We start from the raw sequence: 25925 nt of genomic DNA, 5'->3' as shown, positions 1-25925 counted from the left end.
GGGCAGCAGCAAGACTGTGGACCTGATTCAAAGATTACTCAAGACAGGGGAGCTAATCATCCAATCACAGGATAGCTCTGGCTATGGCTAAAGTGATATGGATTCATTAGAGATGAAAAAGGCCCTTTCTAGGTAAGGGGGCAAGAAGGGGGAATAAGCATTTCTATAGTACTTACTATGTACTAGACACTGTGCTAAGTGTTTTACAATTATCTCACTTGACCCTCACAACAACTCTGTTGGTATCCCCATTTTATAGTTGAGGAAATTGAGACAAAAAAGAGGCTAAGTGACTGTATCAGCAAGCACCCTAGCACCCAGGAGGGCCTGCTGCACAGGTTCTTAGATCTGCTTTTCTAATAGGAAAGCAACTTTTGAGGGGTCAACAATCACTTTACTCAAACACATATACCACAACAGAGAAAAAACAGGCAGTACCAACAGACAGGGCTTCCAGTTGTCTGATCATAGCCAACACATATGTAGTTACCAGAGAGAGAAGCACTACCACCTGGGTTTTCATAGCCAGGGGGCTTCTTAAAACCGCTGCCCAGAGTCTCATCTGGCACACAATCCTTCTTCCAAAAACTAAATTCCAAAGCAAAACCTCACCTCAGAGTATATATACTCTTTTCAGAGCCAGAGGGCACAACCCCTATTGACTCAGTGCCTCACCAGCAATCAGTAAAAGGTGTGGCCCCCCATACAAAACAAGCCTCCCTCAATAGCCTCACCTGAAGGAAGATTTTAACTCCCATTACAGGGACTTGCCCAGGAGCACAACTGAGAAGTAACTGAGTCTGACTTTGAACTTAGGTCTTCCTGACTCCTGGCCCAGCTCTCTAAACAATGTACCACCTAGTTGCCTATTGCCATTGGCTGTTTTCTCAAGTTTCTTTTTTCCTACTATGAGCTTTTTCTCCATATCTTTTTTTTTAATCAAGGTTTGGATTTTTTTTTTTTCAATTATCAAGCAACTTGCACTACCAGCTCCTGCCCCACTATAAAAAAGAGAAAAATACTTTTGTAACAAATATGCATAATCAAACAAAACAAATTCCCATCTTTGCCCTTTCTAAAAATGTAGCCTGAATATATCATTCCTCTTTCACTGTAGCATTCTTCTTCATCATCGGAATCATGGGTTGTACACTCCATTGATCAGAGTTATTAAATCTCAAATTCTCAAAGTTTTTCCCTTCTATAATGCTATAATATAAATTGTTCTGGTTTTGCTCACTTTGATTTACATCATTTCATAAGTGTCCTAGGTTTCTCTGAAATCATTTTGCTTCTTACATTTTATGGTAAAAAAATGTATTCCATTACATTAATATACTATTATATTTTGTTCAGCTATTCCCCTCCTCCCAAGTGATGGATATTCCCTTAGTTTTCAGTTCTTTGTTGCCACAAAAAAAAAAGAGCTACTATAAAGATTTCTTGTACATACAGTACTTTTTTCCTCTTTCTTTGATCACTTTGGGGTATAAACCTAGTAGTGACATTTATAAATCAAAAGATATTTATAGTTTAGTAACTTTAGGGAAATTGTTCCAAATTGTTTTCCAGAATGGGTGCACTAATTCACAGTTCCATCAACAGTGAGTTAATGTTCTTGTTTTCCAAAGCCCTTTTGTTATTTGTCATTTTCCTTTTCTCTCAGCTTTTCCTATCTGATAGGTATGAGGTGGACTCTCAGAGTTCCTTTAATTTTCATTTCCCTGACTACTAGATTTGGTACATTTTCATATGGCTATAGATACTTTGGATGTCTTCCTTTGAGAAATACTTATTTATATTTTTCAATCATTTAACAATTGGAGAATGGCTCTTACTTTTATCACTTTGAATCCTTCCTTATAAATCTTGGACATAAGACCTTTATCAGAGAAACTTTCCACAAGAGTTTTTTCTCCAATGAACTCTTTCTTTTTTAACCTGAGCCACATTGATTTGTTTGATTCTAATAGGGGATATGAATCTAATAGGGAATTCTAACAGGAAATATAGGGGAGTGGTAGCCAGGGAAGGGAGTTTTGCTCTAAGGAGTCACAGAAATAGTGAGTTGATATATAGAATAGTCAGTTGGCATGCCCTTTCTAAAAATAATGGTCTCATTGGCTTGATTACTGTGCTCTTATTAATAAACATTTTTGTTTAGAGAGAGATTCAGAGTTCCCCCTGCTAATCAAATTATTTTCTTTCCTAATTATTCCTTTTTTTAACTATTCATCTTTCAACCTGGTGAAAAACTAACAAAGAAAAAGCTCTCTTCATTGAATTAAACAGGAAAGTAATGCTTTTGTGTTCATAATATATGATTCACAGGATGGCAAACTAGATATTTTTTCCAGCCCCCAAGAATTCTCTAAGAAAACTCTAAAAGAGAAATTATGCATTGGAGGTAGAGCAATTACAATTGAATTTATAGGAGAGGAAAGAAAGAAACTCAAAAGGTAAAAGCTGTATGAATTAAGAGTAGAGAACACTAATCCTTAAGGTGCATATTCATCACCTTTCCTGTATAGGCATTCACATGCTACCAGAACACACAGACCAATCCATGTGTATACCAATCTGAAGCGTATACACTTCAGACCTAGACCATCCCATATCTCCCAGACCACTTCTCTATAACAAGCTTTGGGGTCAGCTGCTGAAGAGATTCTGCCAGCAGACCCTAATCTCTAATCATCTGCCATTATAATAACCATCTTATTTCAATAAGCAGCCGACATTGTATCTGCCTATGAGGAAGAGGAAGAGAAGGAGAAGGGGGATGTTGAAATGGAACATGACAAATCAAAAACAAACAAACAAACAAACTGAACACCACCATGCTGGAAATAATACAAGAAAACTACCCAGAGTTTTTGAAAGTAAGAAACAAAGCATCAATCGAAGAAATCCACAGGTTGGCTCCCAAAACAAACCCTACACTTATAACTCCAAGACATATGAGGGTTAAATCTAGTAGTTTAAATAACAAATTTTGCAGATTTCCAGGAGAAAGATCTTTAAATATTGTGCATCAATAGAAACTGTGGGAGGGAATGGAATAACACAGGGAGTCTCAAAAGTCTTAGTGCATTTTAAAACTTTTACTAGCTTTAGTAGTTTAAAATTGCACTAAGACTTTGGAAATACTCTGTATATCCCAAAAAACAATGGATCTCAAAATGCAACCTCCAAATAACATACATTGCAAACCTGAGTGTAATCATCAATGAAAAAAACAAGGACATTCAATACAAGAGGGGCTTTTGAGGATTTCTGCAAAAATAACAACCCAGATATGAATGGATTAATTACATTAAACAAAGGCATTCCCACCCTTAGCACTATATATAAACCTAAGTCTTTTAGTCTCAGGAAATCAAGATCTCTCCTTGAAATTGAATCTTCCATTCAAGGAAGTCTGATTAAGTATTGAATTCAAGTGAGACAAAGGACTTCAGCGTATGATACTGATAATATTATTTCTTATTATCTATAACACAATGCAGGTCTTCTTGCTATATTCTGCCACAGCTGCAAGGGAATACAAGGGTGTTTGAGGGTAAAGAAGGTTTGAAATTGCCACTCTGTGTATGTGCGTGTGTGTGTGTGTGTGTGTGTGTGGAGGGGGTGTATTGAAGGGATGATTATAACTGAAAGTCAATCAGAAAAGAATAGTGAAGTATTGAGAACCCAGTTGAAATTAGACAACATAGATTTTTAGTAAACACCCATCTGGCCCAGTGGTGTAACTTCCTTCAGTAACATTCTGCGTAATTAAAATAGGAACAGAAAAAGGGGATGGTGAGGAGAACCCAAGGGTGGGGAATGATCTGTTTCCCAGTAAGAAGAAAAGGGATTCAAATGCAGAGGACTGTGTCTATTTTAAGCCTATCTAAGATATAGCATCCAGATCTGGGAAGGCAATACCCCCCTTGTTTTCCTTCTTGGTCAGATAACATCTGGAGTATTGTGTTTAGTTCTTGGTACCATTTTGTGGTAAGAGGATTTAATCAGTGGAGCCACAGATCAATTTGATGAATTTGGCCAACAGACTTGATTAAATGACAGGGCATAGACTTTTGTCTGGGAAGGTCACCTTCTAAAAGGACCCAGGGAACTCTCATACTGAGACCTGAGAAAAACCTCACTCTAGAAAAGCTAAGGTCACCCATTGCATCCTGGGCCATGGCACGTCATCTTAACTTTTGTCTTGCCACTGGACTTTGATGACTCTGGGAGAGAAATTGAGGCTGATGGATTTGGGCAACTCTGCCTCACTCAAATCCAATTCACCCACAAGTCAAAACATCACCCTTGTGAAGTCATTGGTCTTATTTTGAGAGTGAAGGATGAACAACAACATGGACTTCCAGACCAGAGAATCACAGAACAGAACTTAACAGGGTAGGTAGGGAAGGGTGGGGAAATGGAGAGGGAATAAGCTCTATGTTTGCCCAGTTCTGTACCTCAGACCCCTAATGCCTTTTGCTTTTTCTAAGCACAGGTCAGAAACTAGCATTCTTGAGAAAGGACTTTCCCTGATCAAGCAGCTAGAGCTCCCGAAAAATCATATTATAGCTAGACATGGACTTGTCTAAAAATAAGGATCCTAAGAGCAGACTTTGCTGGCATTGTGAATAATCTCAAGTTCAAGACTTTGGGTATTGGTTTTAAAAATGTAGATTCCATCAACATTATGCTTCTTGGAGAAGGAAGAGGATTGCCTACATGGTCTCTGAAGCTGAGACTGGAGTCATGTCATGGTGGGTTAGGGGAGGAAGGGAAAGAGATCTGGATCTTGTTAACCCTGGCTATAACCATGAATTGCTCAGACAGTGTATTTCGGAGATGAGGAGGAAAGTTAATTCAATTGTCTCCAAAGGGTGCTTGGTGCTTACTTGATGGTCTATTTGTATGCTTTTTATGTTTCTATAGCAACATATATACTCACTCTTGAATTACACACACACACACACACACACACACACACACGATTCATAAGATTATATATTATCATGTATTATATATATGAGATTCACAAGATTTTATATGTATATATATGTGTGTACATATGCATATGTATATGGGTATATATATGTGCGTGTCTATAAATATATATATGTACATATATATATATATATTCCATGAGTCCTTTGAGTCTTATGTAATTTCTGTAGGGATAAAATCAATTAGCTCTTGGAATGAAGTATTTACTTCAAAGATATAACAAGAATAAAAGTATAAACATTTCTCCTCAACATACTCTGCACTGGCCATGTCAAAAAAACAAGTTTCATTCTGCACTCTGAGTCCTTTACCTCTATGAGGAGGTGGGCAGCATGTTTCATCATTAATCCTCTGGAATCATGATGTCATTATGCTGGACAGAGCTCCTAAGTCTCTCAAAGTTGCTTGTCTTCACAATGTTATTGATATAATATAAATTGTTCTCCTGGTTCTATTCACTTTACTCTGTATCAATTCATGCAAATCTTACCAGGTTTCTCTGAAACCAAACCTTTCATCATTTCCTAAGGAATAATAGTATTCCATTGCATTCAGTTCCCTAATTTTAAAAGCCATTTTCCAATTTACAGGTACCCTCTAAGTTTCCAGTTCTTTGTCACTCCAAAAAAGAACTGCTATGAACATTTTTCTTCCTTTCTTTGATCTCTTGGGCATAAACCTAGTAGCAGTATTCAGGGGGTAGAGCCAAGATGGCAGAGTGATAGGAAGTAATTCATTAAGCTCCTTTCCACAAATTTCTTCTAACATTTATAGAAAATGCACCGGACAATTCTGATGAGGAAATCCAGAAAAAATCATGGTGAGTCCTTTGTCCAGCTAAGGTCAGCATAGGGAGACAGACAGAGAGAGCTTTGTAAACACTAGGGCCAAGACCAGGAAAGCAACAGTGAGTCAAACATTCCAGTGCCCAGAGAGGCTGTGCATTAGGGTAAGAAGAGGTCTCAGACCCATAACAGGGTACCTCTGGAGCCATACTGTGGCACTGGATAGGACAGGTACCAAGTGGAAACTTTTCCGTCTGCTACCCAGTCCAGGGTTGCAGATCTAGGGCAGAGTGAGAAGGGGACCTATGTACAACAGTGGTTTCTCATGTAGCAAGGTCCTGGGTGGTACAGAGACAAAAGAGGAAGTTCACAAGCTAGTAGCAGCTGTAATAGCAATAGCAGCAGCACTGAGCATCAGTTTTCTTTTCTTGAAATATATCAGGGTTTTTTGTTGTCTTTATTGCTGCCATGACTTTCAGGTTATCCAATGATTCTAAAATAATTTCTTCTTAATCTGTTTACCAGGTCATTTGATTTTGAAGTAATACTTTATGTTTTCTTCTATTTTTCAGCCTTTTGATCTTCTTTAAATATTTCTTGTCTCACAGAATCTTTAAGTTCTGTTTGATCCATTATAATTTTCAAAGAGTCTTTTAGTTGGGTAAGTTTTGTATCTCTTGTACTAAGCTGTTAATTCTCCCTCCAAAACTCTCATTTCTTTTACAGTTCTTCCAACACTTTAATTCCATTTGTAAAATCCTTTTAAATTCTTAAATTTTTTGCTTCTTTTCTAGGAATTCTATTTGACTTTGAGGTCAAACTATGTTTTACTCTGAAACCTTGTAAATATTTTTGGAAGCATTTTCTTCTTCTTGGTTTGTGTCTTAGGTGTTCCAGGCATCATAATAGCTTATTATAAGTCTTTTGTTCTTGTTGCTTATTCATTCTTCCAGACATATTTCCTAAATTGTGACTTTGTATTAAGGTCCAGGCTCTGAATAACTCTAGAGGGAATGCCATGCTTTTGTTTGGTCTTGATTTGTATTCTCTGGGGACCTGCCATTGCTTTCTCTAAAAATTAAGTGCCATGTTCTTAAAGGATCCCAGGAATGTATCAAGCTGGGACCTACAAGCTTTCGGTGCACTCTTAACTGGTCAGATTCAGAGTGAAACCTGATGGCTTCTTTCCTAGTCTGAGCCTTGCAAGCTCCTGACCCTGGTTTTGGTCTAGGCAACACAACTACATGTAGGTTTGCCTTGGTTAAAGCTGTTATAGATTGCCACTAACCTAACCACAGCAACTAGCTGAAATGTTCTGTGGGTTCTAAGCAAAAGAATTGCAAGCTTCCTCCAGGTTTGAGCTCCATGACCTGGTTATTCAGTTGTAGACCTCAGACTGGGCAGGAGGCTGATTCTGCAACAGCATTCTGTGTCAGAGACACACAATTGGCTGCTTGATTCTGTCCCTGCTCCTTGCCTAGCACACTCAGCCTATTAGGTCCTTGACCTTCTGCCCTGGTAAACAGCTCCATGTCTGTAGGTCTGTAGGTGTAGGTCCCCTCGTCAGTCCAGGCTAGATTTACTAACTCCCTCTAGAGTCCTAGACTGCTCCTTGCCTTAATACATAGCTGCAGTAGAAGGCTCTGTGTAGTACCTTTCTTGACAGACCCCATCCATCCCCAGTGCTCACAGATCTCTGTCTATATCCCTCTGCATCTGATGAATTTGAAAAATTACTTTCTGTAGTTTTTACTTGGCTTTCTGATCATGACTCAATCTGGTGCTTTTTCTAGATGTCTGATGGAATACTTCATGGGAAAATCTAGGCTATGCTGCTTCCTCCTACTCTGCCATTTTTGTTGGTTTTCCAACATGGCCAATGTGGGAATATTCATAAGAATTGATTCAGAGTGAAATAAATAGAAGAGAACACTACACATGACCACAGGAATGTAAACGAAAAGATCAATAAAGGGAAGTTGAACTTCGAGTAACTGAAAAATTATTGAGAAGAGATAAGGCAATATATCTAACCTCCAAAGAGGTAGGGGACTGCTAGAACAGGATATTGTATACGTTACAGACAAGGTTCCTGAATAAGATGTATTTGCTCAGTTCTGGTTTTTTGTATGTTCCTCCTAAGTTGGAATCGTTTCATTCTTGATATCTGTATCCCCAGAATCTAGCACAGTACCTGGTACACAGTAGGAAATTAATGCTTACTGATTGAATATTATGAGGGTTAAATCTGGAAGGGGTAGGAATTGATTGAGATGTAAAGGAAAAAGGCATTAATAAAATATACATATTTTAAAAAATAAAATGAATCTTAATCTAAGCTAATGATTCTGGGATACAAGGTGCTATTGATAGTGATGGCAAAAATGGGAAGATGTTCCTTTTTGGGGATTTTTTCTTACCCACATGGAAGAGAAGTATCCTTTCTGTTCTTCAACATAAACCCACCACGGAAAGTTGTCAAATCAGAGAATCTGCGAATCAGTGAATATTTGTAAAACTGATGATGGTTTTTTTTTTCCTTTTCCTGGTAACAAATCCTTTGTGCTCAATAAAAAAGAAAGCACTTATCACTTGGATTGTATACTATCTGCTAAATCAATAGGAATGAAAGTTTGTTGTGATCTCTGCAAGTTCCAGAGTGCAATTAAGGATAAAGCAAATTCTTGCAGGGAAAAATCAGCCTAGAGCTTTTTCTTCTTCAGGGATGCGATCTCTGTTTTCTAAGAAGAATTCAGAGTTGAGAATGAGCAAATCAAAGGCTTTGTTGCATAGCTCCCAATTCTCAGTGCTCTCACAAAAACTCACATAATTTAAGATTATATTTAGGCTTTCTTGAAATGCAAATGAAAGTTTGCTGCAATCTCTGCAAGGTGTTCATGATCACAATTCAGGGTGCTAAACATTCTTCAGAAAAATTAAATCTCTTCTTTTGAGGAGTCTCTCTATTACAAGATAAATGCACAGATTCTTAGCTGCAGGCCACGAGACACAGGCTCTTCTATTGAAGACTTTCATCCGGAAGTATTTTTAGGGTCTCAAAAAGCAAAAACCAATGCAAGAGTTGTGTGCACGCGCACACATGCACGCACACCTTTTGGATAAAATAATGATGATTTAGTTTAAAATGGTTCCTTAGTGAAGTTTTAGAAACCCAAGTATAATGGTGAAAATTTAAAAACATCATAACTGGAAGATATGGAGAACAGAGTTGAAAAAAAATAGCCAATGGAATAAGTGAGTCAATAACCACATCACCAAAATTGGTTGAGCAATCAACAGGCACTTGTTGATCTCTTATTATATATCAAGCTTTGCACTAGGAATATAAAAAAAAAAATGCCAAGCAGTCTCTGCCTTCAAGGATCATATATTAGAATAGGGAAGAGAACACTCACGTGGAAAGAGAGCAGTCTCATGGAACATCATTCAATTGCCCTTCTTTATTCTAGCCTGCTACAGGCACTGGCTTTAGCACTTGAGGATAATCTGACAGAATGTATCTCAGTACTTAAAGATAAAGGCTCTTTGAAATGATAAAGTGATCCTTTCAATGGTTGCTGAGCTGGAGAAGCCGACAACTCAATGAACCATTACAGAAGTGAGGTACTTTTGGCTCATGCATTTTACTTTAACCCTCCTGTGTGAAGGTGAGTAGTGCTCTTTATCAATAAACTCCTTGTGTAGAGATGGAGAGATGGATAGGTGCTCTTTCTCCCATTCTCTGACCAGTGGATCGTGGATTCAAACAGGTGAGGTTGCACCTGGGCCCCTGGCTGCTTTTTCTGCTTTATATTACCTTCGCTGAGTAGGTAACCAAACATTATTCCTGAGGACATGGCCAGGCTTGGAGGTGATCTTATCAGTTCAAGAAGTCCAGAGTTCCTGAGTTAAATGAGTGGAGCTGACTGGAAGCAAGGGAAGCTTCAGCACTGGTGAAAATGATCACTAAGAAGAGGAAGTTCCCATTCCCTTTCTTGACTTGACAGAAGATATGGACTTCATTATAGAACATACAGAGCTGAAGAGAAATGGAAAATGCCTAATCAATAATCCTGCAAAGTGATTCATATTTATACAAGGTTTAAGTGTCTGTCTCCCAGTAGATTGTACCAAGAGTGATATATTAAGTTATTGCATCCTTTAAGTCATTCTGTAATGTATGCTATGAGACTTTTGTGTCCAGGTTAACCTGGCTCTCTTTCTCCAGATTTCTTGACAATGTGTGGTTACTAGTGAAGTATTTGAACTGTCCAACATATTATTTTTCATGCCTGTCACATTATTGTCCCAATTCCTTTCCCAGCATGTCTTAGATATCTTTCTATGCTGGTTTTTTTTTTTGCCTGCAAATTTATCTGTTTATAGTAATTCTTTCACATGTAGGGAAAAATACCTGTTTCATATTTTATTTATGTTTCATATTGAGCATCTTTTTATTCCTCTGCTTTAGAGAGACCTAGGTGCAAGACAAAATCTAAAGTTTAAATAATTTGTCCCCAGTGTTCTGAGGTTGGGAGGGGAAACAAATCAAAAAGTGTGTGAAAATGGAGCCTAGCCTCAATAGAAACCAGGCTCCCCTAGGATTGAACTAGGTCAGCTTGCCTGGATCAAGAGCAGACTGGCCCCTTAGGGAGGTAGAATGGATGCAGTGCTTCAGCTTTCTGGGCCCGGGAGTATTTCTCAGTGTTAGATACACATATAAGTACATGTATGACATACATAAAAAAGATAAAAGGTAACTTTGGCTAGGAAGGCATTAGCAGCTGAAAGGTCAGAAAAGATCTCCTGGAGAAGGTAGAATTTGAACTAGTTCTTTAAGGAAACCAAGGATTCTAAGAGCCAGAGCTACAGAGGGAGAGTACCCTAGGCATGAGGGATAGCAGAGAGAAGGGAGATGGAGGCTAATGAATATGACTGGACCACAGAGTATATGGAAGATGGTGATATGTAAAAATAATGAAGAGGCAGAAAAGGCAGAACGTGAAGAGTTTTAAAATGTCAAAAAGAGGAATTTATATTTAATTCTAGTGTAATAAGAAACCACTGGATTATATTGAGAGGTGTGGGGGTGGACAGGGAGACTCAAGTTATAAGAAAATCATTTTGGCACCTATGTGGAAATTGAATTGGAATAGAAAGAGACCGGAAGGAGGTTAGATGCTTTTGGAATAGTCTAAGTGAGAAGTAATGACATGATAATGGGCTGAGCTGGGATGAGGCTGTATCTGTGGAGAGAAGTGGATGTTTGGGAGAGATATATGGGAGATAGAAAGGGACAGGATTTGGTACTTGATTGGCTATATGGTTGCAAAGGAGAGAGAGAGAGAGAGAGAGAGAGAGAGAGAGAGAGAGAGAGAGAGAGAGAGAGAGAGAGAGTGCATTTGTGTGTATATATATGTATGTATGTATGTATATGTATATGCTTATTCCTTTTCCTAATTCAGTTCTAAGTGAATTTTAGGTATAGGTAAGAGTCAGATCTGTGAAAATTCAAGCTTTTTATAAAAACTGAAAAATTTAGCTTTTTTAAAAAAGGAATTACTTCTCTGCGATGATATCTCACTGATATAGGTACTCTCTCCAATGGTACCACACCTTCTGATCTTTTGTTACAGAACATAGACCTGGAGTTGGAAGAGAACCAGGAGTCCATTTAAACCAATCCTCTCATTTTACGTAAGAGAAAAGGGAGGATCAGGGAGGTTGTAATTTGCTCAAGTTGAGGAGCAGAATCTGAGCCCAAGTCTTCTTACCTTATTATTATTATCCTATAGAATAATAGAACATTATTATAATTCTATAATGATTTTCTGCTATGCGAAAGCAAGTCAAGGACAGCTAGGTGGTAGCCATCTGTAGTTCCACGTCTGCAGTCAGGAAGACTCATCTTCCCATACGTAACTAGCTAAGTGACCCTGGACAAGTCACTTCACCCTGTTTGCCTCAGTCTCCTCATCTGTCAAAATGGCAAACCATTCCAGTATCTTTGCCAAGAAAACCCCAAATCGGCTCAGGAACAGTCAGACACGACTGAAAATGACTGAACAACCACAAAAGAGAATCAAGAGCCTCGGACAATGATTTCCAAGTTTGTCTACTATCTTGGGTGTCTTTCTTTAGGTTACAGGAGAAGCGACTGAACTGTCCAAGGTATTCACTTCCACTCTTGCCGCATGATGGTCCCAGCTCCTTCCCCAGACTCTTTTATATCTTCTAGGCTGCTTTTTAATCTTCAAATTTATTTGTTTACAATAAACTCCAACCCATCACGTTGATTTTACTCCTTAGAGATGGTGGTATGGCACCATTTGCAAGCATAGGTATCAAAGAATATTGATGTTTAAAATGCAGGCATGAGTTTAGCTCAAAAGCTCAGAGTTACTGATGCAAATGAAAATGCAACCTAACTCTTAAAAATAAGGGGAGAAAAACCAGCTTCGCCTATTCATCCACACAGGAAAAACCAAGTGGCTGAGGGATGCCTGAGGTCCACACCAGGGGAGACGTCCGGATAGTCAGGCTGCTGCTCCCGAAGGACCGTAAAGTAGGCTGGGAATGGACGAGCAGGAAGAAATCAGGCTGCAGAAAAGAATGACCCTAGCACCACTTATCCGCCTCGGGCGGGCCAGCCACAGTCCTTAGCAGCTTCGCCCGGTGACCGCTGGGGAACGAGAGTACCTATTGATTTTCGCTTAAAGCGCCCAAACTGCCTGCAGACAACTCTGACTTCGCTTGGCGTATGCCCTTAGTTCAAAAAAGGGATTCCTCGGCATCCGGGCGAGGGAGAAGGGGAGCTTCGTTCGGTCATCTCGGCTTCCAAGGAGAACTCAGTCTCCCTCTGCCCGTACGCCCTCACCCTTGCTTTGTCGCCCCGAAGGACGAAAGGAGACTCGCAAGAGTCCTGCAACTGCCCTCCGGAGGAGGGGCCTGAGACCCTCACCTCGGACCCATCGCTTTCCCCCCTCCCCTCATTCCCGTTCTCCTTCTGCCCAGGCTGCCAATCAGAGCGCTAAACTCCCACGGCCACGCCCCCTCCCTCCTCCGGCGATACCTCTGGACTCGGGTTGGGGGCGGGGCGGGGCAGGTGCAGGGCGGGGCGGGGCGGGCGCGCCGCGGGCGGGGTGACGGGCTGACTGACAGACCGACGGGCCGCCGGACAGACGGGCGGGCGCGCGGGCAGACGGACGGGCCGGCGGGCTGGGCGAGGCGGGGCCGATGGGGCCGGGCTCTCGGGGCCGGCTCTGGGCAGCTCGCCTCGCGGGGCCGCCTTCGGGCTGCGTGTGAGGGAGGCGCGAGGCGGACAGAGGGGGCGGGGGCTCGGGCTCCGGCCAGGCATGGGTCGGGGCACCGGCGGCCGGCGCGCGGGCCTGTTGGGGGCCTGGGCCGGAGAGGCGGGGGCTGAAGCCGGGGGGTGGGGGCTGGGGGGCGGCTGAGGCGAGGAAGGGGCCGAGCCAAGGCGGTGGGTGGAGCGGAGCCGGGGCGCGGCGCGGCGCGTGGGGGGGAGGGGGGGCGGAGGAGGCCGAGCACGAGCACGCCTGCCCGGACCTCGGCGGCGGCGGCTGCAGCGGCGGCGACCGAGGAGGAGGAGGCGGCGGCGGCGGGCGGGCGGACGAGGCCGCCCCCATGGGCGGGTGTGTGGGCGCCCAGCACGACTCTTCGGGCAGCCTCAACGAGAACTCGGAGGGCACCGGAGGTAGGTGAGCGGCAGGGGGCAGCCTCGTCCCCCTATTGTTCCCTGGGCAGGCCCCGGGGGCGGGGGGCCGTCCCGGGCCACCTACCCCTTCCCCTCCCCCCCCAGCCCGGCAGAAGCCCCCTTTGTCATCTCCTGCCCTACGTCAGCCCCTTCTCCTCCCCCAGCTCCAGCACATGGAGAGGGCCGGGCAGGCTCCCTCCGGGCTCGGCTGGGGGGCCCTCCGACCCCCCCCGGGACAGACCGCGGATCCGGGACCCTCCGGGACGGGTGGGTTTTGTTCCCCTAGTCCTGAGGTGGGGACTCCAGGTTCCTGGTTCCCCAAAACACCTCCCCCTTTCCAAAAACCAATCTCTCCATCTCTCCTCGCTTTCAGGACTTAACCGCTCTCCGGCCCCCGTTTTCTTCCTCCCTTGTTTAGGGACGATTTACTCTCCAGCCCATTTAATTATTCAGGAATAGGATGGAGGCACGCGGGCTGGGGAAGATGGATGGGGGGATGGGGGGGGATGTGGAAGCTTAGGGCTTTTATCTCTAAGTACCCCCCACCCCCCGTTCCCGGAGTTGACTGGTCTCAGCTTTCGGGAGTTTCAGATGACAGCTGCTCTGCTGGTTCCAATTTGTCCACTGGAACGTGCAACTTTCTGGAGTTCGGTTTGAGAGTCTAGAGGATTTTAAAAGGGGTGTGGGGGTGAGAAATGATCTGGTAAAACTCCCCCCCCTTCTGATTGTATGGAGGGGAGTAGTATGGCCTTCTGGTGTGCCAATCCCACGAATTTCCAGCTTTTCATGTTTAGGATCTATCTGCTATATGCAGTGTGGTTTACCCTACTTATTTCATCTGTACTTTTAGGTTTTGTGGTCTTATTTTTTGCACGATTATTTAATTTAATTGCTAAATACTCGTTTGCCAATTAGAGTAATTGCAGGTCAGTGTTTGGATGTGGAAATACAATTTTAGCTTTATTAGGGTAAGTAGCTTTTAAGTAGAGTATCCACGGAAGGCAATGTGGTACTGAAGATAGGGGTGCCGGCCATAATAGGGGCTTAATATATGTTTATTGATTGATTGGCCAGGACCACCCAGTGTCTTTTGGGACATTAGTGGGTTAATTCATTTAACCGCCTTGTGCTCTAGGCTACTATCTGAGATTATAAATTGCAAAAAAGTGACCTGCTTTGATAGAAGGGAGATTCCTATACCAATGAAATCCAGTCGGTTTGGTTTAATTAACATTTATTAAATACTTATGTGCAGGGCTTTTGGTGCTAAGTCATTTAGGCCATGGACTTCTTCCTATTCTGTTCACATTAGCACAACTTTTGTAGGTTTGTAGAAACTAGCTGTTTGAATTTTATGGACTACAGTTTTGGTGTTTGGCTTGGTTTGGTCAAATGGTGGCTGCCTAGGACAGTTCAGTACCATGTGAAAAGAGTTGCTGAAGTGAATTTTTAGTTATAAAGGGAAAAAAACAGATTTTTTTTTTAACATAAAATATATCTAGATCTCTTGCTTGTCCTTTAGCATTACTTTCTGAACGAGGCAACCTTTTATGTCTTCGGATTATTTTGTTTGCTGAATTCCGTGATCTTTAGCCTCATCACTTCATTAAAACTACTGGGCACGGGGGTGTAACTAAGTCATGGGCAAATATTTTGAGAGCCCAGTGAAGAAAACTTTAGTGAATTAGTTAGTGAGAAAATGCAGCTAGAAGTTGCTTAGTAACGTAGTATTATTTGATGGTAAATTAAAAAGTAGATGCACAATAAAAACAGTATTAGGAAGGTGAAAGGAAGCACTGGTATGAATTAGTCCTAAGATGTGGGCTATATGACTAGAGCACATTTTCAGTGCCTGCTATGTTTTCATGTTTTAGTGTACTTTCCTGGCCATCTTTTTATTCATAGGTATGGTCTAAACAGATTTCTTGGTTTAATTAACATTTGTTGTGGTTCAGTCATTTCCAGCTTTTTGAGATCTCATTTGTTTGTTTTTGTGTTTTGGTTTGCTTTTTTTTTTTGGCGAAGATACTGGAGTGGTTTTCCATTTTCTTCTCCAGTTCATTTTACAGATGAGGAAACTGGGGCAAATGGGTTTAAGTGACTTACCCAGGGTCACGTAGCTAGTAAGTGTCTGAGGCCAGATTTGAACTCAGGGAGATGAATCTTCCTGATTCTGAGCTCAGTACTCTATCAGTGCCACCTAATTAACATTTAGTTCCTATTATGTGCAAGACCTTGTGGTAGGGGTTACCTTGGTGTCAACCCCGGAGCACTCACTTGCAATTCCTCTCCAGTTGTGCAGCTACTATCCTGGTACTGGCTGTTATCACCTCATGTCAGGACTATTGCAGTAGCTTGTTTATTAGTCTCCCTGCCTCTAGATCTCTCTACTCCATTCCATTCTCCATTCAGCTGACAAAGTAAAATTCCTAAAGCCTTGGTCTAACCTTGTCACTCCCTCCTGCCCCCCTACCTCAATAAACTCCAGTGCTTCCCTATTACCTCTGAGACCAAATATATAAAGTTCCATGTGTGACTTTTAAAGCCCTTCACAACCTGGCTACCTCCTAACTTTCCAGTCTTATTCCCTTTCATGAACTCTGATATCCAGCATCACTAACCTTACTGCTGTTCCTTGCACATAACACTCCTATCTCCTGACTTTGTGCCTTTTCCCTGGATGTTCCCCATGGCTAGAATATTCATCTTCCTCCCCTCTGACTCTTGACTTCTTTCAAGACACAATTCAAAAACCCATCTTCTTCAGGATGCTTTTCCTGATTATCTTCATGACTCTGTGTGTGTGTGTGTGTGTGTGTATCTTGTATGTACATAGATAGTTATTTACATGTTGTCTCCCCATTAGCATGTGAGTTTCTTAAGAACAGGGACCTGTTTTTATTTTACTTTGTATTTGTATAGTGCTTAGCTTAGTCCTGGACACATGTGGTAAAAGACTTAATAAATGCTTATTGATGATCATGGGGGTGCACAGACAAAAGTGAAAAAATGATCCTTACACTCAAGGAGATTACAATCTAGGGTAAGATGCAGATAAGTAAATAAAAGGTAATTTGAGGAAGCTAGGAAAAATAGATTAGTTCAAGACTGGTTAGACATTACTGGTTTTTTTAAATTGCTGTTAACTATTCTGTAGAAATGGTATTCATTTCTTGAGGATTGAATTCCTCAGAATTCAAAAGTTAGGGAAAGAGGGACAGAAAAATCTGTGTATAGCTGCCTGGGGGCTATGGCCTTTACTTCCTGCTAAGAGAAAACTTGCCTTAGAGAACAAGGCATGGGAATATTAATATGACTAGCTAGAGGAAAACCTTGAATGAGTATCTGTGGCTTTTGATGATTGGTGTCCATAGTCTATTTTGTTGACATACATGATTGAATTAATGTAGTAAGGTTATAAGAAGTTTGTACTTCAAGTTTAATAGTTCTTCTTTCGGGTCAGCTGAGTTAAGGAGCCAACATGGGAAATGGAATAGATTCAAGAGGAGAGGATACATACTTCTAAGGGCACCACAACTTAATTTTGAAAAATGTACAATAGTTTGCAAGCTACTTTAAAAGATATACCATTTCTACATAGGTCAGGAAGGATTTTAAAAATCAATATTCAATGTGATATTTCTATATGGTGGTTTTGACCTTGATTTCAAGCTGCAAAGATGTACATTTTCCATTTACAGTACACCCCATAGACTGTTTCACTTAATCCTTCTTAAATATCAACCAGCACTGGCTCAGTGTCTTTTTTTTCAAAGGGACTAGACAAGTTCAGCGATGTACTAGGGAAGAAAAGTGGCTCTAAGCTGCTTTATATACTATATGAAAATAATCTCTTGAGAAATATTTCAGTCAGTCAATAACATTTATTAATCTCTTGCTGTATTCCAGGGCTATGTTAAGAGATGGGAATACAAAAAGGGGCAAAAGACAGTCCCTAACCATAAGGAAGTCATAATCTAGTGGAGGAGACAACAACAAAAATATGTACAAACTGTATACAAGATAAATTGTCGTTTGGCCATTCTAGTTATGTCTGACTCTTGGTGATGCCATTTGGAATTTTCTTGGCGAAGATACTGGAGTGGTTTGCCATTTATTTTTGCAGATAAGGAAACTGAGGCAAATTGGGTTAAGTGACTTGCCCAGGGTCATACAGCTAATAAATGTCTGAGGCTGGATTTGAACTCAGGTTTTCCTGACTCCAGGCCAGATTCTCTGTCTACTGAGCCACCTAGCTGCCTACAAGATACATCATACATAATTAAAAGAAAGAAGTCACTAGAATTAAGAGGGGTTGGTAAGAAGCTTCCTGTAGAAAATGAGATTTTAGTTGGCATTTAAAGGAAGCACAAGGGAAGCCGGTAGGCAGAGATGAGGAAGGAAAACATTTTAAGCATAGAGAACAGCTAAAGAAAATGCTTGGACCCAAGAGATGGAGTATCTTATATTAGGTGAACTTCGAGGAGATTTGTGTCATTGGATCGTAGAGTGTATGGTGGAGAGGCTGGAAAGGTGCAAGGGGGTAGGTTATAACAGGCTTAGAATGCTGAACAGAACATTTTGTATTTTGTCCTGGCAGCAATAGGAAGCAGTGGAGTTTATTGAGTAGGGAAGTGTCATGGTTGAACCTGTGCTTTAGGAAAAATCACTTTATTGACTGAATGAAGGGTAAATTGGAGTAGAGAGAGAGACTTGAGGCAGGCACAGGCAAAAACCTACCAATAGGTTAATAAAATAGTACACTGTGAGGTGATGAGGGCCTGCACCAGGGTAGTGGCAGTGTCAGAGGTTGGAAGGGGACACATTGGGGAGATGTAAAAATGAAATTGACAGACCATGGCAACAGCTTGGATATGGGAGTGGGAGAAGGTGAAAGATAATGAGGAGTCAAGAATGACATCTAGGTTGTGACCCTGAGCATCTGGAAAGATAGTAGTGCCCTAGTTTTCAATAACAGGAAAATTGGGGTTGGGGGAAATGTAATGAGTTTGGTTTGAGGTATTTTGAATTTAGGGTGCCTACTGGACATCCAGTTCGAGGTGTCTTAAAGGCATTTGGAGATGTGAGATTAGAGGTCAGCAGAGAGATTGGGGCAAAATAGGTAGATTTGAGAATCGTTGACAGAGAGGTAGTTATTAAATCTCTGGCAGCTGATGAGCTCACCAAGTGAAGTAGTATAAGGGGGGGAATAGAAGGGGGTCTACGAGAAAACCCTATAGGACACCTACAGTTAGAGCTTATGATCTGGATGAGGATCCAGCAAAGGAGACTGAGGAAAAACAGTCAGAGAAGTAGGAGGAGAAGAGCGGGTGGTGTCCTGAATACCTAGAGAATGCCAAAGAGAGAATACCCAGCAGTGTCAAAGTTGCAGAGAGGTCAAGGAGAATGTCCTCATAATCATATATCTTCTGCTAATTAGTGTTGAACTACTTCCTTGAGTAAGACTAGGAAGTTTTCTTGATAAGATGATATGAATGCCTTCCATCATATAAGATTTTCATTATCTGATGTCCTGGTAACTTTTAATCATAACTTTTTTTGTCATTCTGTTCTTAGAATTGAGTTTTTATATTTCAGCTACACTGATAAAGTCTCTTTTTGTTGTTAATGCCTAATTTTAATTGAAATAGGTAGATCATCATGATCATATAACCACCCAGCTAAAGCTTCTCTTTTTGAAGTTACTAATGATCTCTTAATATCTGGTGGTCTTTTCTCAGTCTTCATCCTTCTTGACCACTCTGCTGCATTTGACTCTGTTGACTATCTTCTCCATCTGGTTATTTTGTCTTCTTTGGGATTTCTTAACAGTATTTTCTCCTGGTTCTCTTCATATCTGTCTGACTTCTTTTCACTTTCCTTTCCTGGATCATCACCCATATCATGCCCCTTAACTATGAGTGTTCCTTGACACTATGTCCTGTGCTCTCTTCTTTTCTTTCTTCGCACTCTCTCAGTGACCTCATTAGCTCTCATGGGTTTATCTACATCTCTATGCAGGTAACTTGCAGATCAATATATATCCAGCCCCAGTCCTACATCACCAACTGCCAAGTGGACATTTCAAACTGTATGTCTCAAGGAAATCTTAAATTCAACATATCTAAAACAGAAATCGTCTTTTCTCCCAGACATTTAGGTAGCACAGTGAATTTAATATTGGGCCTTGAGTCAGGAGGACCTGGGTTGTTGTGGAGATTTAGCATAGTGCTTGGTGTACATAGTAGGTACTTAATAAGTACTTCATTCCTTCCATCCAAACCCCATCCCTCTTTCAAACTTGTCTATTTCAACTATTCTTTCAGTCTCCCAGAAACTTAATCTCAACTTTCTCTTTGATTTCTTATTTCACGTATTTAATCAGTTGTCAAATATTGCCATTTCTCTTTTCTTTACCACTTTAGTTCAGACACATTACCTTACTTAGATTTTTTTTTATTTTTTAAAAAATTTAATTCACATAAAAATTTTTCTCTCATTTCCCCTCATTGAAAAAAAAGAAAACCAAAATCTTATAATAAATAAATATAACAAACCTTATAGTAAATATGAAGAGTCAAGCAAAATTGCCTGTATTTTTATCAGTTAACTTCATAGTAAAACCAAATTAGGTATTTACCTCAAAATTACCAAATTTTTCAAGTAACTCGTTATGTTCCTTGTATCATGTTACTTTGTGTTTCAATCCTGTCCAAATCTTTGTGACTCCATTTGGTGGTTTCTTGGCAAAGATACTGGAATAATTTGCCATTTCCTTCCCCACCTCATTTTACAGATAAGAAAAACTGAGGAAAACTAGGTTAAATGACTTGCCCAGGGTCACACAGCTAGTATCTGAGGTCAGATTTTAACTCATGATGATGAATCTTCCTGACTTCAGGCCCTGTACTTCATCCACTGCACCACCTAAGCTGCCCTCACATTACTTTACACACACAACAGAAAAAAAAATTTTTTTTTAAATTTAAAAGTTTAGAATCATGACAAGGCTTACAAGATGAGTGTGAACCTGATTTGAGGGTATGTCAGCCTTCTCATTGGTTTTCCTGCCTCAAATCTTGGCACACATACCCCCCCCACCCCAAACCCCTTCCTTCAGTCCATCCAACACACAGATGCCAAAATGATTTTCCTTTAAGTAAAAATCTGACCATGTCACTTTCCTTCTCGATAAACTCCAGTGTTGCCCTAGTTTCTCTGATATCTGTTTATTTCTTAAAGCTCCTTAACAGCCTGACCGACACTCATTTTACATTACTACTCTACCTACGCACCTTGATCTATCCAAACTTTACTTTCTCTCCATTCTTCATGTAGAATACTCATCTCCCATCTTTTTTCTTTCTACATTAGATGTCCTCTATACCTCAGAGTCATTCCCTCCTCACCTCTGCCTCAAACAGTCCTTCTCCTCAAGAACCACCTTCTATATGAAGCTTTTCCTGATAACTCCAAATGTTAATACCCATCTTCCTTTTACTTCCATATTTAACTACCTTGTATTTATTTTAATATTTATTCTTTGTATGCTTGCATATGTATTTGTTATTTCCGCTGTTAAAATAAGAGCTCTTTGAGAGCTAGGGTTGTTTCATACTTTATATCCTCAGAGTTTAGCATAACACTCAACACTTACTAGGTGCTTAATAAATGCTTATTCATTAATTGGTTATCTGTTAACAGTTTACTACACTCTAGGGCAGGAATAGGGAACCTGTGGTTTTCTAGGTCCTTGTGTGTGACCTTTTGACTGAGTATGTTTTACAGAACAAATCCTTTTACTAAGGGATTCAGTCAGAAGGTTGTATTTGAGAACCTTAGAGGGCCACGTGTGGCCTCAAGGCCGAAGGTTCCCCACCCCTGCTGGGGATTTCATTTTTGTTTAACATTTCTCGATAACTTCCTATGTATGGTTCCTCAGTAATAATTTAATGATATCATTGGTCTGGGGAGAATTGTAGTTTAAGTATTTTTCATTGCCATCAACTATTCCTGAATCTGTGGGCCTCTTAAAATAATACTAGTGTCTGGGTAATCTTTTCTTGTTCCAGATCGTAAACCATTTGTCTTCTCATCCTATGTGACTCTTGTCCATGTTTTCTAGTAACTCTACCATAGGGATTCTACTGGATTCTGTCTGCCCCACTCAAGTTTGGAAGCTTTCTGCTAGATCTCTTGATTTTGCTTGAGAATTAGTGGCATACTCCTTCAAAGGAATCTACTTTAGGTAACAAGTATTGAATAATATTACTAATAGAAAACTTCTTGATTGGTCACATATAATTCTTCATCAGTGACATATTGCAGCTTTTTCATACCTGCCATTCATCTGTTTGTTGTCATTTGGGATGGCCTGTGATGTTTAATCTTCAGAGACTATGGTATTCTATGACTTGCAACAATACAGTATTACTGGAAGAATATTGTTATTACAAAGATGGGCTTTTATTTCAGGGAGGACCTTAGTACAGTCATTAAAAGCACTGTGCAGTTTCTCAAAGACAGTCCAACCCATTCTTTTCCTGCTGTCCATAGCCAGTGTCTATTCGGATAAGTATATGCACTGATGATGGATCTACTCTGTTGGTTGGCTGTCAGACTGCATAGACAAATAGACATTTATTTACTTATTTTTTCTTGTCTGAGTAATTGTGCCAACCTCTTTTGAGTTATCTCGTTTAGGGAAATCTGCAGGGTTTAAGGGGGCTCATTGTCATGACCAAGCAGCATCTAGATGACTTCACCATCTATAAGGAATTTTTTTTTTCTATTTTTGCCTTTACTCTGGATTCTCTCCATGACAGTGGCAAACATCTTTGACCATCTGACATCTATATGTGCTCCTGTTTTATGACCAACCCGATATTAATTAATTACTAAGAGGTCATCTTGTAAAGTTCTCTCTTATATCAAAGGATCATGTATGATTTTTAGGTATGCATTGGAGTCACTTTGTTGAAAGAGAACCTTCAAGGTACTGTTTTCCTTTAGGAATATTATATGACCAATTTGTGGCTTTTAGTTATATTAATAGCACTGTCTACTAGTTATTTTAAAATGTACATATTAATAAAAGTTGATCCTGGAACTTCCATATAAAAATGTTGAAGAATGTAATGGTAATGTAGATATATTTTTGCATCCACATATACTTGTTAATGATGAATTGCGATTTATTCTGGATAATCAGTAAAAAAATGTCAGTTTCATTAACTGTATGTACACAACCAGATTGTACTAATGGTAGACAAAGATAGATGAATAAGTGGAATTCACTAAGAAGTCCTAGTCCTTTTGACTAATAGTTACAATCTCTTCCTCCATTGCAAATAGAAAATATGATTGCTTTGAATTGCTTTGCCTTTTATTTTCCCTGTCCACTCCATGGAAAAAGTGAAATGATATTTTTATTTTATTTTATTTTAATTTTTTTTTTTGAGGAGTCAACAAGTACTTTAATCAAGCATGTGTATCATTCACTTAGTTCAGGGGGAAAAGTCAGCACCCTGAATTTCAGAGAAAATACAGAGAAATCAAAATCAACAGACATGACTTTCAACTTTCTAACATAAGCCATACACACGTAATAGATCAACAGAGAGATCCAACAGTCTGACCATTACATACATACATACATAGTTACCAGAGAGAGAAGCACCAACATCTGGGTTTTCAAAGTCGGGGGCTCCTGAGTGGCTTCCCAGAGTCTATTCTGGCCCAACAAATGCTTCCAATCATTAAGCCCCCAAGTAAAACTGAGTACTTTTACTTGTTTCAGAGTCAGAGGGCATCACAACCCTTGAGAACCAGTGCCTCATTAGAAAATTCACAAAAGGTGTGAGCCTTCCTTCAAATCTTCCTAATCAAACTCCACTTAATGTGCAGGTCCATCAGGGAAGATCTTCTCATTAAGAAGCAAAATTATATTAAGAATATGCAAAAATCCATTATCAAATGCCTTCTCAAGGAGGGGCCAGGGGAGGGAGAAGAGACTATTTAAAACTCAAATTTACTTTTTTTTTAAATTAATTTTATTTATTTTTAGTGTTCTATAATCACTACCATATAATTTAGATTCCTCCTCCACCCCCCCTCCCCAAGGCGGCATACAATCTTATATAGGTTCTACACGTACATTCCTATTAAATACATTTTCACCATAGTCATGCTTTGTAAAAGAAATAAAATGAATGGAAGAAATCATATAAAAAACCAAAACGTAATACACACAAGAAAATGATCTGCTACATTCTGCGATTGAATTCCATAGTTCTTTCTCTAGATGTGGAAGGCATTTTGCCTTAGAGGATCATTGGGAATTTTTTTTTGTTAAGTCCTTGCATTGCTATGAAGATCCAAGTCTACTAGAAAAAACTCTTGCACACTGTGGTTGTTGCTGTGCACAGAGTTCTCCTGGTTCTGCTCCTTTCACTCAGCATTAGGTCATATAAGTCTTTCCAGGCCTCTCTGAAGTCTTCCTGTTCATCATTTCTTACAGCGCAATAGTATTCCATTACATTCATATACTCCTAATTTATTCAGCCATTCCCCACTTGATGGGCATCCCCTTGATTTCTAGTTCTTGGCCACCACAAGGAGTGAAATGGTATTTTTAACAAAATATTCAGTTTAGCTGCTGAATCAAGAATTGAACACACCTGGTGGGTTGGGTATAAGGCTGGTAATAATTTCATACCTGTTAAAGTAAAAAAAAAAATCAAGCTGTACATATAACTTGAATGGCACTACCTTGAGAATGCAAAAGAAGAATAAAAGTACTGAAGTGTGCTGATTGGTGGGATTGGGTTAGAGAAGGCTTCTGCAGTTAAAGAGCTGAAAGTGTGTCTTTTGGGTAGGAAACCAGTGATAACCGTTCTTGATAACTATTTTACTTTGATAGGAGAGATAGGAGGGAGAGAATTTAAGGATAATTGAGGCAGCTATTCAAAGCAGGGTTGTAACACAGTGATACTCTGGAAAAGAAATGGAAAAGAGTTTGACTACAATGAGAGTAGTGAAATAGCCCAGAGATGTTCTGGTATAAAAGTTATTGGACCGTGAGAGAAAGAGCACTTTGGTGCAGAATGCATACTGTTTGAGGAAGAGATTTTTGACTTGGCATTGTTAAAAGTCATAGCAAGTCTAGAGAATTGCTGTAGAAACTGTACCCTGCTAGAATGCCTTAGTTTTCTATCAGAGTAGCTGAAATTGTCTGACAGATTTTTTAAAATTCAAAGCAACTTTAGCATTCACCTAGTTTAACTCATAAATTAAGGAAGTTTCCACTATAACATAAATGTTAATTGATCATTTTGCCTCTGCTTGGAGACATCAAATGAAAGAGCGCATTACTTCCCGAGGCAGTCCATGCTTTTTTTTTTTTTTAATACTAATTTCTAACTTAAATTTGCCCCTCACACCTTCCTTTCTTGGTCATTACTCTGGAGTTAACCAGAAGATGTCTAATTCATTTTCCACATGTCTGTCTCTTCAGATACTTGAGCATAAACTATCATGTCCCTTTGAATCTTCTCCAGACTATTTCCTGTGACACAATCTCAAGGCCCTTTACCATCTTGGTTTCCTTCCTTTTATAGCTAACATACAGTGCTTACTATGTGCCAGACACTGTGCTAAGTGCTTACACTTATTATTTCATTTGATCTTTACAATAACCCTGAGAAGTAGGTGCTATTATTATCCTCGTTTTACAGATACAGAAACTCAGGCAAAGAGATTTAAGTGACTTGTCCAGGGTCACGCAGCTAGTTAAGTGTCTGAGATCAGATTTAAACTCAGGTCTTCCTTACCCCAGGCTCAGTGCTCTATCCACTATACTACCTAGCTACTCCTGGCCCAGTCTTCTGTTAATTATTGTTTTTAAATTGTCATGCTCGATCAACTTTGATAGACTTGACTCTCCACAGCAATACAATGATCTAAGACAATTCCAAAAGACTTGTGATAAAAAAATGCTATCCACATCCAGAGAAAGAACTATGGAGTCTGAAGGCAGATCAAAGCATACTTTTTTCACTTTTTTTTTAAATTTCTCGTGGTTTTTCCCTTTTGTTCTGATTCTTCTTTCACAACATGACTAATGTGAAAATATGTTTATGAATGTATATGTATAGCCTATATAAGATTGCTTGTCTTGTTGGGGAAGAGGGAGGGGGAAGGATGGAGTGAGAAGAAAATTTGGAACTCAAAATCTTATAAAGGTGAAAAACAATAATAATAATTAAAAAAAAAAAACCAACCCAAAACTGAGCCATGGTATTGTAGATGTGGTCTGATCATGGCTGAGGATGAAGGAACTCTCATCTTATTCCTGAAAGCCATAGCTCTTCAAGCAGTCCAAAATCATGTCTACAGTTTTATTTGCCTCATCACAC

The 25925-nt window shown here is 40.1% G+C and overlaps 1 protein-coding gene across 4 annotated transcripts in view; it reads left to right on the top strand.

Moving 5' to 3' along the window:
* The first annotated feature begins 13317 nt into the window (after positions 1–13317).
* UBTD2 (ubiquitin domain containing 2) overlaps positions 13318–25925 on the top strand; it is a 68476-nt gene continuing 55868 nt past the window's right edge. Inside the window, exon 1 of one of the 4 annotated variants that reach the window (XM_072630972.1) lies at positions 13318–13509. In XM_072630972.1, the coding sequence (XP_072487073.1) occupies positions 13440–13509 (70 nt within the window). In that variant the 5' untranslated portion in view covers positions 13318–13439. The other 3 variants (XM_072630974.1, XM_072630973.1, XM_072630971.1) reach the window with 3 other exon arrangements.

Source organism: Notamacropus eugenii, chromosome 1 (assembly GCF_028372415.1).
Source record: "Notamacropus eugenii isolate mMacEug1 chromosome 1, mMacEug1.pri_v2, whole genome shotgun sequence".
In the NCBI taxonomy this organism is placed as follows: Eukaryota; Metazoa; Chordata; class Mammalia; order Diprotodontia; family Macropodidae; genus Notamacropus; species Notamacropus eugenii.
Note: the sequence above shows the minus strand (reverse complement) of the source record. Positions and strands in the feature narration are given on the sequence as shown.